The sequence below is a fragment of the Salvelinus sp. IW2-2015 genome, linkage group LG9 (genome assembly GCF_002910315.2).
Source record: "Salvelinus sp. IW2-2015 linkage group LG9, ASM291031v2, whole genome shotgun sequence".
NCBI classification, from domain to species: domain Eukaryota; kingdom Metazoa; phylum Chordata; class Actinopteri; order Salmoniformes; family Salmonidae; genus Salvelinus; species Salvelinus sp. IW2-2015.
Genome location: NC_036849.1, coordinates 14,754,496 through 14,767,416, shown reverse-complemented (window position 1 = coordinate 14,767,416; position 12,921 = coordinate 14,754,496). Strand labels below are relative to the sequence as shown.

General features: G+C 41.8%; 2 protein-coding genes across 8 annotated transcripts in view; both read right to left on the bottom strand.

The window, feature by feature from the left end:
• Positions 1–6,674, bottom strand: part of LOC111968644 (kinesin light chain 1-like) — a 36,978-nt gene extending 30,304 nt beyond the window's left edge. For all 7 annotated transcript variants that reach the window (XM_023994389.3, XM_023994390.3, XM_023994392.3 and 4 more), the window contains exon 1: positions 6,447–6,674. In XM_023994389.3, the coding sequence (XP_023850157.1) occupies positions 6,447–6,592 (146 nt within the window). In that variant the 5' untranslated portion in view covers positions 6,593–6,674. The remainder of the gene's footprint in view (positions 1–6,446) is intronic.
• A 1,337-nt stretch (positions 6,675–8,011) lies between these two features.
• Positions 8,012–12,686, bottom strand: coa8 (cytochrome c oxidase assembly factor 8). Its single transcript, XM_023994388.2, has 5 exons — positions 12,402–12,686; positions 9,406–9,603; positions 8,684–8,747; positions 8,487–8,577; positions 8,012–8,163 (listed from the first exon to the last, which is right to left on the bottom strand). The coding sequence occupies exons 1-5, from the start codon at positions 12,546–12,548 to the stop codon at positions 8,046–8,048; spliced, it is 618 nt and encodes a 205-aa protein (XP_023850156.1). The 5' UTR covers positions 12,549–12,686; the 3' UTR covers positions 8,012–8,045.
• Between the last annotated feature and the right edge of the window lie 235 nt (positions 12,687–12,921).

Sequence of the window (12,921 nt, the reverse complement as noted above, 5' to 3'; positions counted from 1 at the left end):
GTAGTTAGGAGTACGGCAAACACCTTATTTATTTTCTAGGAGACAGACTGAGTCAGGTAGGGTAGTGAAAAGGGAAAGAGCCAGGGAGAGAGACTTCAGAGGACAGTGTCACAGCACGCAGGACCAAGTGTCACCCTGTTGCCAGCAGCACCAGTATAGGGGACAGTGGCACAGCATTGTCCAGTTACCACAGTGATGGCACAAAACCATATCAGCCACACCCAAATTTATAGAACCGCAAACTCTTAGCACAGAGTGTTTGACGTTTCAAGAGAGATGGTTTCGCGATTTCCCCTGGCTACATTTAATCCATCAATAAAAGGAGTGTTGTTCTTTCACTGAGCCAAGGGTTTTCAAGCCACATCTTTTGGCCAAAGAGCTTGATGCTGCCTTCATTAGTGCAGGATTTAGGAACTGGAGAAAAGCCATTGAAAAATTCACAGCACATCAAAATTGCCAAACCCACCGCCACTTTGTAATTTGACAGCAACCAGCTAAATCCACCTCAGTGTCCAGTTTATGTCCAGCGCGTGGGTAAACCCGCGCTGCGCTCGGCATTGCTTGAATGAAAAATGGTTAGTTCGGGCGGCATGTCGGCTCGCGCCTTAGAGGCACACGATGTGACCAGTGTGAATGTTATACCAGCTTTGTCGAACTTAGGAGGAAGCAAGATGATCCCATTTTACTGAAGTGGGTTTGAATCAGAGTCGATAGCCACAAGGTATCATACAGGCGCCCAAAGCCACCAGAATGAGATTTGAACATCCATAGGCCAATAGTCATTCGCAGGCATGCAGCTGAGATTAGCGTCTCTTCCGATTGTACAATTTTCACTTAATTGTTGATAGGTACTCAGATGTCTCTGGTGCGCTGGAACAGGGAGAATGGTCTGTTCTGCTTATGTTGGACCTGATGACCATGTCCCGCACAAGAGTTTATTGGGCTTATACAGCGGTGTCGAAACAAACAGGCGAGGGCATTGCAACAGTGCCACATGATGGTGTTGTTATGAGGAAACCGCGAAACATCATGGCTCGGTTCTTTTGTTCAGTGTGTTGCTATAGCAGTGGTCTCTCAAGCTTTTTGTAGGTACTGAACCCCGTGCATATTGAGCAAGCAGGCCAAGTTATTGAGCTGGTCCTCAGGGACCTCCAGCCCCCTCTATGATATTATATGTTAAACTTACTGGAAACCCTTGTGGTACGACACATTCATTAACACTTTTTTATTTCCGGACCTCTCAATTGATGTCCATGGGGACCGTCGCTGTTTTGAGAACCCATTGTGTAATTGATGTTGTTCTTTTGTTTCAGTAGTTTCAGTACACTTACAAATGATTATTTCATGGTATTTATTAAAATTGGCATTACTTTGGCACAACTTGCCATAGCTGCTGTTGAAGAGTTGGTACGACACTGACTGGGATATTTTGTTTATAGTTAGGGTTTTTCATTGAAGTAGTTAGTTGCTTTTGAACGTACTATTAAGCTTTTTTAGTTCTTGCAAAAGATATGTAACTCAGGCCGAGGTGCACCATATTCAATGACTATATTATAATGTATCAGAAAAGTCAAATTTAAAAGGTCAGATTCAATTTACGGAGGACCAACTGTGATGGCTCAATGGAGATGCTTTTAGAATGTGCATCACACCATGTTCATATGTTATATGAAAACTACCCCCAACAGGAGCAGTACTGGTCACCTTACTGGACCTTTCGATATTGCTGGTTGTAAGTACGAATACCTGCATACATACTGGACTGGTAAGGAGCACTGCTATAACTATTATTAGTAGTAGAATTATAATGATTTAAACATTTGAACAAGTTGGGAAAACCCTTCAGTTAACTACTGTACCTATCAATTATCCAGTTGTAGGAATTATGGTTCCTCAATATACATTTAACAACGTATGCTATGTGTTACAGCACTACTTTTGGTGTCCCCCTCAGGAATTGCTCTTGAGAAAATTTAATGTAATTGTCCCCTCCAAGGTTGATCTCAGATTTTCGCCCCTGAAGGTGTGGATTGTTTTTAATTGCATCGCCTACAGTCGGATGGAAAGGCAGCACGCACAATTTGGGAAGCGTGCATGGCAAATACCAAATAGATGACTGTAGAGTAGCGACTTTCAGTGAAAAGTAGGCATATCACATTATTTAAAAATTCAACCACTGGAAAATATAGTTTGGAAAGCAAATGGCTATTGCTGTAAAGAGAAGTCAATGAAAATGCTAATCTGTATTTTAGTTATCAAAATTCTTAACTTAATTGAGCGAAAAACAGTAGGCCTATAGCCTATCTTATTGGCACCAACAGAGAGCATCGGCCATATCCCCGGTGAGTGCGCACTGCGCATATTCACTCTTTAGGCTATCATTGATGGGTCAGTGCCACTTAAAAGTTTGTTTTTGGATAATAATTTCCTCCTCCAGTTTAGATGGACGTCATATTATATTTGTGTCTCTCCTTCTCGTAGTCCTATTATGGTTAACATAATTACTCTGTTAACACAAACTACTCTGTAATTTGTCATATTAAAAAATATTATGACTGGAGACATGAGCAGAAAGTGTAGTAGAATTGCATTAAATGTGTTTCTCCCATGCAAAGAAAACGTATCTTATATAGCCTATAGCTCAGCCATGCATTGAACAGTATTTTTTGCGAAACAGTGATTGAATTATATTATTAGTCTAAGTTATGACTATACAATCTACTCATCACATTACGAATATTATCTTATATAAGTCTACAAATGCAATGATGCATGGAATTCTTTATTATTAAGGTGAACTTATGGTGAAAATGTGCTTCGCCAAACTTGAGACGGACGCGCCGCCTATGCATACTGTCCGTTACTCGTCTTGTTGGCTGAGGGAAAGTAAAATCGACAGTTATACTAACATCTTCAAAGTGCGCGGTAAGGACACAGGTCATTACATCCTCGATGTACATGTTCTGTTAAGATTACAGGCAAATCCTTGCAGCACTGGTTTTAGTCACACATTTGAATTTAGCTAGCTAGGTAACGTTAACTACTTATGTCATAATTAATGCAAGCACATGGCCTGAATGATCGAGCTGTGCCAACTTTCTTGCTTTTTGCAGATTGCATATTTTAGAAAACTAAATAATCCCACTACCTAACATAATAGACTCAGACAGTAAGTGTTATTTCTGTATCACTTTGGCGCCAGTCCACTGTCAGCACATAAGTAGCACATACTGCTTGCTTGCTAGCTAACGTTAAGTAAGTGAGAATGTCATGAGGTCAGAGATGCTTGCTTGGTGAAGTGTACTTTTGATTATTTACTTATTTGAATAGGCTGGCTGTGGAAAGATAGTCACAGTCAAACCACCATGACCACTCTCTCTCACGTAATAATGATGTTCAATGAACAGCTCGTAGAGCGCACTCTTCAGGCAACCATTGAACATTTTAAAAAATGGCTGCAAATGAGCAGACGGATTTGTTTATTTTATGTATATAATACCGATACAAATATTTATGTGAAAGGCTAATTGCGACCGATATTATATATATATATTAAATCAACCGATTTATAGGCTAGGCTCTATCCTAAATATGATTAGGCTATAGTTTACTACATTGCCTAGAAATAAATATTGATCACCCATATTTGTCTCCATGTAACGGTTGTCGTTGGTGGAAGGAGAAGAGGACCAAAGTGCAGCGTGGTACGTATTCATAATAATTTAATAAAGAATGAATACTGACCAAAAAACCGACAAACGAACAGTTCTGTAAGGTGCAAACAAAAACACTAAACAGAAAATAACTACCCACAACCCATAGTGGGAAAACAGGCTACCTAAGTATGATTCTCAATCAGAGACAACGATCGACACCTGCCTCTGATTGAGAACCATACTAGGGCAAACACATAGAAATATAACGACTAGAACAAAACATAGAAAAACAACATAGAATGCCCACCCCAACTCACGCCCTGACCAAACTAAAATAAAGACATAAAAAAGGAACTAAGGTCAGAACGTGACACTCCATCTGAAAATCAGCCAGCTCCTAAGAGGTAGGTTATATGCAAAATGTGTCTCATTTTGCTCTGCTCTCTTCAAACTATGTCTAGCCTATTGGCAGATATAAACTCAGTAATACTGATAGCTTAATATAAATGGGCCATGATAATCCCTAGTAATTTAACCTGGTTATTGTTGCGCATTTTGACATTGCCTATAGGGTGCAAAATTGCTTGGACCATGGCTGGCAGGTGAGCTGCGTCACATAGCCTACACCTAGACTGTGGTTGGGTTTGGGACCAGTTCTTGCAGGAGCAGGAGGGAGTGGGCTGGTGCGGTATGAAATGCTGCTGGTGCAGGCGGGAGCTGGATTAAGAAATCAGTCCCATGCAGATCTCTATTTACATGATCTAGTTTTTGTTACTTTCTTCTTATGAAACCCAGAACAAAAAGCACCGTAGGGAAGGAGAGGGAAGTATTTTGATGTTATCGTTTGAAATGTAAATATCTGGCTTGAAGCGTAGCCCGGGGAGACTCAGTGCTCTCAAAGGGATGTTAAACTCGTTCAAGCACTTCCCTGGAGTCAGGTTTGTGCTGTTATGGAGATTCAGAGAGGCGGTGGGATCCTCAACCGATTCCCTGCCCAAAACTGCAGAACAAGCTGTTGAATGGATTTAAGGAATGAATGCATACAGTAGGCTATGTTTAGAATGCAAATAGACCACAGGTGACCAACAGAAATGTTCTTCATACTAATTGGGTATCAAAGCTGCTGCTGTATGAGCCAAAGTGAGAGAGCTGCCCGGAAGGCACCTCCAGACCTCTCTGCATGAAATCATCGACAGTTACCATCACCATCATCTCAGAGTTTCTCAGTCTTGAGGTTATAAATGTAAAAATATTTGTTGCTTTAGGATGTCAACATTTTCCTTGCAGCAAGTTAGGTGACAGTTAAGATTATGCACACACACCCTTACTCATTACCCAATAGGCACAGAAAGAAAAAAAATCAGCAGAAAAGAGGAACTAACCAGTGCTTGTACAGACATTCTTGTATGAAGATGTAGATATTGTGTAAGACTACTCAGAGGGTTAGTCAGCGATGTGAAAGCTGATAATCATCAACTATGACTCAGGAGCGAGGTTGCTGGGAGAAACTTCCCCACCCAACCAGACACCACACAGAGACAGAGAGTCACATCTCACGCACAACACAGCATCCACATTTTAACGTTATAGACGGCAGCTTCCTCTGGTTCTGCAGCATTTGTGTGTGTACGCCCACCAGCCAGAAACATATTCACCTCAAACCAGAAATAACCACAGAGTGAAGTCTGAACCACCAACAAGAGGAAAGGGAGCAGAGACCTGACTGTTGGCATGCCTCCCCTACTGAAGAGCAGCCTAGTATAATTAAAATTCACTACCACATTTCAGTAGGGCCCGACTTTCAAACCCCCAGCTGTCAGCCCAAATACACTGGTCTCAGTATCCCTGGCCAACATGGTCTGCATCCTCCTTTCTGATTAACTTCACCAAGGAGTGGAGCCGAGACCAGGCTTTGTTGATTCTAGCTCCGACTACATTGATTCACCTAAGGTCAATAGTTTTAAAATAAATAATAACAATAATAATATATAAGGACACGCCCACCTTGTACCTATGCTTGTCCTCTGTAGTTGTGAAACTTCCTTTACAATGAAGTGGAGTTTAGTACGATACCCCCTCATCAACATAGGCACGCTTTCAGAGGGCACAAGAGTCCTCCTAGCGACAGAACATTGGGATGGCAGGTAGCCTAGTTTAAAAGGTTGCTAGATTGAATCCCCGAGCTGACCAAGTAAAAATCTGTCGTTCTGCAGCCTGAATAAGGCAGTTAACCCACTGTTCCTAGGCCGTCATTGTAAATAAGAACTTGTTCTTAACTGACTTGCATGGTTAAATAAATTGTGCATTTCAATGAAAACCATCAACACTAGGCTAGGCAGGCAGTCATCGAAATAAAAGTAGCTCTGGGTGAGAACACAAACATGTATGGATATTTGGCCAACTGAACTGGTGTTTTCAGTAAGGTCCCCTTCTCAGTTTTCTAGTTAACAATTATATAAATGGATGAACCTGTAGAACCAGTTCAGTGTCCTTAAACTTACCTAGCCACAGTTCAGCCTAGTGCGTGGTTATTACTGGTTAATAACGTTATAGCAGCAAACGTTAGCTAGCTAGCATAACAAGCTTCCTCAATCCTAGCAACCTAATCTCATGAGAAGTCAATAACAAGTGTAAACAAGAAAACATGTGTCAAATGAATTACAAAAACTGACTTTTGTGAATTGAACAGAACGAGATTGCGTCTAAAACAATCTCGGCATCAGTCGGGAGCTAGCTATCGTTAATTAGCTGCCAGTGACAGACACACAGTCCCAGGTAGTCAAATCTTACCGTTCTGTTGGACATCCGTTGCCCAACACAGTACAGTGAGTAGTTAGTCCGACTTCAATGCAGTTTCTGATTGAAAACACTGAAATGTTGTATATATTCTGAAAGAACAAGTTAATTTTTTTGTTAGATCGACTTTGCGAGAACATAAACTAAGCTCACTCTGTCTTGTCTCTTGCGCTGTTCTTCCTGACTGACCGCATATGCATTTTAAACCAATGCGGTAGCTGTCACGGCTTTATTGCTTATCGCTGCATCATCGGTGACTAGCTAGCTACATGTACGGGAAGTGATATCTGAACCAAAAAAGTATTACATGATCTTTCATGTTAAATAGACAACGTTTCATTTAACTAGGTCTTACATCTCTAGAAACACATTTGTTGGCTACTGAACTGGTGGCCGAAAATGGCGTTACCATAGTTTCTAAACTCAGAGGAGAAACATCGCGAGACTTTGGGAACGCTTGCGAAACAGACCAAACAGCCCAGGCCGGGGTTGAGAAGTCAATAAGAGAAGTGAAAAAATCCTCCTCAATTGTTAATTTTCTAAAAATATAAAAGGCACCACCTAAATTCGAGCCAATGTATTACGTAGTTAAACATTATATTACTCCAACCTCGTGAAAGTGATAAACTGACACGTTCTCATTTTCGTCAAAAACAGCTTTATATTGAAGGAGTGCCTTTGATTTAACGGCCAACACATGCGCAGTTCGACGCTAGACGACAGACCCGGTGACGTGTCTCTACGCATGAGCTTAGCTAGCCAACGTCGCCTACAAGCGTGATCGGGGAGAAGCAGTTTTAGCCTATCTTCACACTGTACTGTCTTTGGCGTCACAGTCCTCGCGCCTCAACTCCCCTTCCTTGATCATGATGTCATCCAGTTCAGATTAAAGGGGAAGTGACACTGACAGTCCGACACTGACATTTATTTTGATAGCAAGCTCAGAGATTTTAGAGGGTTTCTATACCGTCTCTGGCTAGCATCATCGATTGTATCACGTGAGGGATTTCCTTTACTTTAGTCCAGGTTTATTTAGAGTAATACAGTATTGTCATCAATTTGAATGAATGATTGTATGCACAAAAGTGCTGTCATTCAATCAATCAAAACCACAATATAAAACTGGGTGGCAGGAAGCCTAGTGGTTGCTAGTTCGAATCCCTGAGCTGACTAGGTGAAAAATCTGAGGATATGCCCTTGTGCATGGCACTTAACCCTAATTGTGCCACTGTCACCATCAATAATGGCTGAGCCCTGGGTGTGATGCCACTCTCTGAGGGTGTCTCAGGGGGAGAGGGATATGCAAAAAATAAATAAAACCTTTTACATTTCACACCACACACTTGTACAAGTTACACACTTGCACATATGTGAAACAGGACAAATATAAGCACCCCCCTATTTATTAGATTTCTAACCCTCTTCTGTTCTCTTTTCATTCCCGATCCTAGAACAAGTGACTGGGTTAGTAAAAGTATTATCATGACAGGTGGGGGGAGTGTTGTGGGAGTTCCTCACTCAACTGTTGAACCAAATAAAATAAAAGACAAACACTAAAGTGAGAGAATAGAAGATAACGTATTTAATGGAGTATCATGTGGTAGGGCCGCCCTTCTTCCAGCCTCTTCTGTCAGCAAGCGTTCTCCAGATGTTGTGGAAAGCCACTCTGCCCATAAGCAATGTGATTGTGAAGTTACGTCTGTACCAATCCCTGTCAATGAGATGAAGGGAGGGAAAAGAGACAACAATACCGTAATAAATAGGAGAGAACTCATTATATTCACACAATGGCTTGCTTATGCACATACTAGTTTTACATGTACAGCAATACCTAGTTAATGCCTGGTTAAATAAAGGGTCAATAAATAAAAAAATGTTGACCCTGAGTATGAGTTATATCACATTAATTAATAATGATATTTCAAGACCTGCTATTGATGACCTGCTATCTCACCCCTCATTAAACAGTAGGAAGATACAGGGCACCATTTTGCACCTGTTTGATAAACTGTAAGCAATAGTTCCCAAACTTACTTATTGTAATTGGCATGTCTTATGCAGTTTTCATCCAGGAAATGTTTGTAAAAGACTGCCATTTCTTCACTGTTTAAAGCCATTTTCCTTCCTGAGAAAATATAAGGAACAACAAACATTAAGACACATTCCAACCACCCCCCTGTCATCCATCAGTTTGATATCCTTCATAATTTCAAATCACAATATCAGCTAACCTTTCTCATCTCTCTCAGTCAAGCCTTTCTCCTTCAGTTGTGAGAGGACGAAGGCATCCTTCTCCTAAATGAGAAAACAGAAATAGCCTTTGAACCCAAACAAAGTAAATACATGTTGTTTTTTTAAATGACACACTACTACAGTACTGGAAATATATATATATATATTTACCTCAATATTTGAGATCAGTGCAGTGCTGCCCTCTGGTGGACAAAATGTGTTGTCTAAATTTAAGCAATAAGACCTATGAACAGCCCTTAGCTGTGCTATATTGGCCATATACCACAAACCCCCGAGGTGCCTTATTGCTATTATAAACTGGTTCCCAATGTAATTACAACAGTACAAATTAATTTTTTGCCATACCCATTGTACACGGTCTGATATACCACAGCCTTCAGCCAATCAGCATTGAGGGCTTGAACCACCCAGTTTATAATCTATTATAGCTAACTCAATACACATTTACTGATGGGTTTTTGCTTAGCTTGGCAGTTACAACTTTGATTACATTTAATTTTGGGTCCAATGAGGCTTATGCTAGCCAGAGACTACTGAAATTAAGTAAAATCAACAAGAAATTCACAGAAAAAGTGTATCAACAACAGCTGAGCTAAGTAGTAAATAATTTGTGATTGCACTACTGCTTTAGGTGTCTCTGAGATGAGTCAACAGATAATTAAGGATACTGTTGAGTAAATTGATAATTAAGGAAGCAAACCTTGTTGAAAGTGATATTCTGATTGGTCCAGAATGCATGGTTCCAATCCTCCGTCTCTTGCCTCAAGGTTCTAAGCTGCTTCTCCAATTCAGTCTCATTCTCAGGGATGTGGTATATGATTGGTCGCAGGTTTGACAGCCTGTGAGGGGGACCAACCCAGTCATGCTTAGATTCAGCAGCTGGGAAGAACTGGGATCTCTGTTTAAAAGATAAATAAAACATCCTAATCATGTTACTTCTATAAACAGACTGTACTCAGCAAAGGGGATGACACAGAGGATGTATTTTAACCATATCAATTCCATATTTAAAGCCAGGCAATGTTCTTATTGAGAGGGTTTGGTTATTAGGTGACAGTATAGCCTGGTAGCGCCTTGCATCATTTGAGCTTTGTTTTATGACATCATTATACAGTGCCAGTAAAAGGTTTGGATACACCTACACTGTAGAATAACAGTGACGACAAAACTATGAAATAACACTAATGGAATCATGTAGTAACCAAAAAAGTGTTAAACAAATCAAAATACATTTTAGATTCTTCAAAGTACCAAGCCTTTATCGCAGTGCTAGCTGTGCCACTAGAGATTCTGGGTTCAAGTCCAGGCTCTGTCGCAGCCGGCCACGACCGGGAGACCAATGGGGCGGCGCACAATTGGCCCAGCGTCATCCGGGTTAGGGGAGGGTTTGGCCGGCAGGGATGTGTGCGATGGGACAACGACTAGCGACTCCTGTGGCGGGCCGGGCGCAGTGCACGCTGAAACGGTCGCCAGGTGCAGAGTGTTTCCTCCGACACATTGGTGCGGCTGGCTTCCGGGTTAAGTGGGCATTGTGTCAAGAAGCAGTGCGGCTTGGTTGGGTTGTGTTTCGGAGGACGCACGCCTCTCGACCGTCGCCTCTCCCGAGTCCGTACGGTAGTTGCGGCGATGAGACAAGGCTAACTACCAATTGGATACCACGAAATTGAGAAGAAAACGGTGTAAAAAAAACTTTTAAAAAAGGAGCCCCCCCTTTGCCTTGATGACAACTTTGCACACCCTTGGCTTTCACTCAACCAGCTTCACGAGGAATGCTTTTCCGACAACCTTGAAGGAGTTCCCACATATGCTGAGCACTTGTTGGCTGCTTTTCCTTCACTCTGCGGTCCAACTCATCCCAAACCATCACAATTGGGTTGAGGTCGGGTGATTGTGGAGGCCAGGTCATCTGATGGAGCACTCCATCACTCTCCTTCTTGGTCAAATAGCCCTTACACAGCCTGGAGGTGTGTTGGGTCATTGTCCTGTTGAAAAACACATGATAGTCCCACTAAACCAGATGGGATGGCGTATTGCTGCAGAATGCTGTGGTAGCCATGCTGGTTAAGTGTGCCTTGAATTCTAAATAAATCAGTGTCACCAGCTAAGCACACACACACCATAATACCTCCTCCTCCATGCTTCACGGTGGGAAACGCACATGCGTGGATCATCCTTTCACCTACTCTGCGTCTCGTAAAGACGACACGGCGGTTGGAACCAAAAATCTCAAATTTGGACTCATCAGAACAAAGGACATATTTCCACCGGCCTAATGTCCATTGCTCGTGTTTCTTGGACCAAGCAAGTCTCTTCTTATTATTGATGTCCTTTAGTAGTGGTTTCTTTGCAGCAATTTGACCATGAAGGCCTGGTTCACAGTCTCCTCTGAACAGTTAATCTTGAGATGTGTCTGTTACTTGAACGCTGTGAAGCATTTATTTTGGCTGCAATTGCTGAGGCTGGTAACTAATGAACTTATCCTCTGCAGCAGAAGTAACTCTAGGTCTTTCATTCCTGTGGCAGTCCTCATGAGTGCTTGATGATTTTTGCGACTGCACTTGAAGAAACTTTAAAAATTCTTGACATTTTCCAGATTGAAAGACCTTCATGTCTGATGAATTGTAGTTTCTCTTTGCTTATTTGATCTGTTCTTGCCATAATATGAACTTGGTATTTTACCAAATAGGGCTATCTTCTGTATACCATCCCTTGTTACAACACAACTGATTGGCTGAAACGCAATCGCTCCTCTTTCGCCCCAGCTGCCAAACTAACCCTGATTCAGATGACCATCCTACCCATGCTAGATTACGGAGACGTAATTTATAGATCGGCCGGAAAGGGTGCTCTCAAGCGGCTAGATGTTCTTTACCATTCGGCCATCAGATTTGCCACCAATGCTCCTTATAGGACAGATCACTGCACTCTATACTCCTGTGTAAACTGGTCATCTCTGTATACTCGTCACAAGACCCACTGGTTGATGCTTATTTATAAAACCTTCTTAGACCTCACTCCCCCCTATCTGAGATATCTACTGCAGCTCTCATCCTCCACCCGTTCTGCCAGTCATATTCTGTTAAATGTCCCCAAAGCACACACATCCCTGGGTGTCTCCTCTTTTCAGTTCGCTGCTGCTAGCGACTAGAACGAGCTGCAAAAGAACTCTCAAACTGGACACTTTTATCTCCATCTCTTCATTCGAAGACTCAGTCTTACTGACAGTTGTGCTGTGTTGTCATGAGTTGCTGCCATGCGGTTGTCGTCTTAGGTCTCTCTTTATGTAGTGTTGTGGTGTCTCTCGTCGTGATGTTTTGTCCTATATTTTTAATCCCAGCCCCCGTCCCATCAGGAGGCCTTTTGCTAGGCAGTCATTGTAAATTATTTGATCTTAACTGACTTAACTAGTTAAATAAAGGTTCAATAAAATAAATACAAATTCTCATCAATCAACATAAGCAAACAATGCTTCTGGAGGTAGGTCTCTGAAACTCAGACCAGAGACGTGCAATTGGCTCATTCATCCCACTCCTCTCCCCTGTAACTATTCCCCAGGTCGTTGCTGCAAATGAGAACGTGTTCTCAGTCAACTTACCTGGTAAAATAACGGTAAAATAAAATAAAAAATAAAAAAAATAAAGAAGCACATGAAATCAACTCATTGATGAGAAACTAGCAAGTGAGTGGCCCACGCACCTTCACTGAGTTCCCTTGCTTGGTTGGTTCACTCGAACTACACCGACGACTGTCGTTCACTGATATGCGCCGCATATGCAATGGACCTAAAAGATTACAAGGCCATAGTGACCTCCGCAGAAAATATCCTGTCGTTTTGCCACTCATTTCAGGGCCTCTTCTACAATGTATTTTACAGCATCGTCGACCTTCTGGACGTAAGTAACATGAAAATACCCACTGTTTACTTCGTCTGTGACCAATTTGCAACGCTACCACGTGACAGAGGACGTTCCATGTACTTCCTGTATTTAAATTAGGTTGGACGACCAAGGTATATCACAACCTCTTGCTGTTTACTAAGTCAAATTATTTAACATAACCATTTGTCTGCGGAAGCGCGAGTGTAATTTATTAGCATTGTCCACATGTGTATTTAATGTAACGCCCAACACGGCTTTCATATATCTCTTTTGGCCAGCCTGTCATTCATCGTATTTCCTAGTATCGACTAGATGGGATACAGTTTGTCAGAATTGTC

Bases quoted from the DNA above. Each gene is read 5' to 3' on its own strand.
- coa8 (XM_023994388.2), bottom strand. From the start codon at position 12,548: ATGAGTGGCAAAACGACAGGATATTTTCTGCGGAGGTCACTATGGCCT. The intron at 8,578-8,683 runs GTTAGCTGATAT...ATATTTTCTCAG, and splicing joins GACTGAGAGAGATGAGAAAG to GAAGGAAAATGGCTTTAAAC. The intron at 8,164-8,486 runs GTAAGTTTGGGA...TCTCATTGACAG, and splicing joins AGACATGCCAATTACAATAA to GGATTGGTACAGACGTAACT.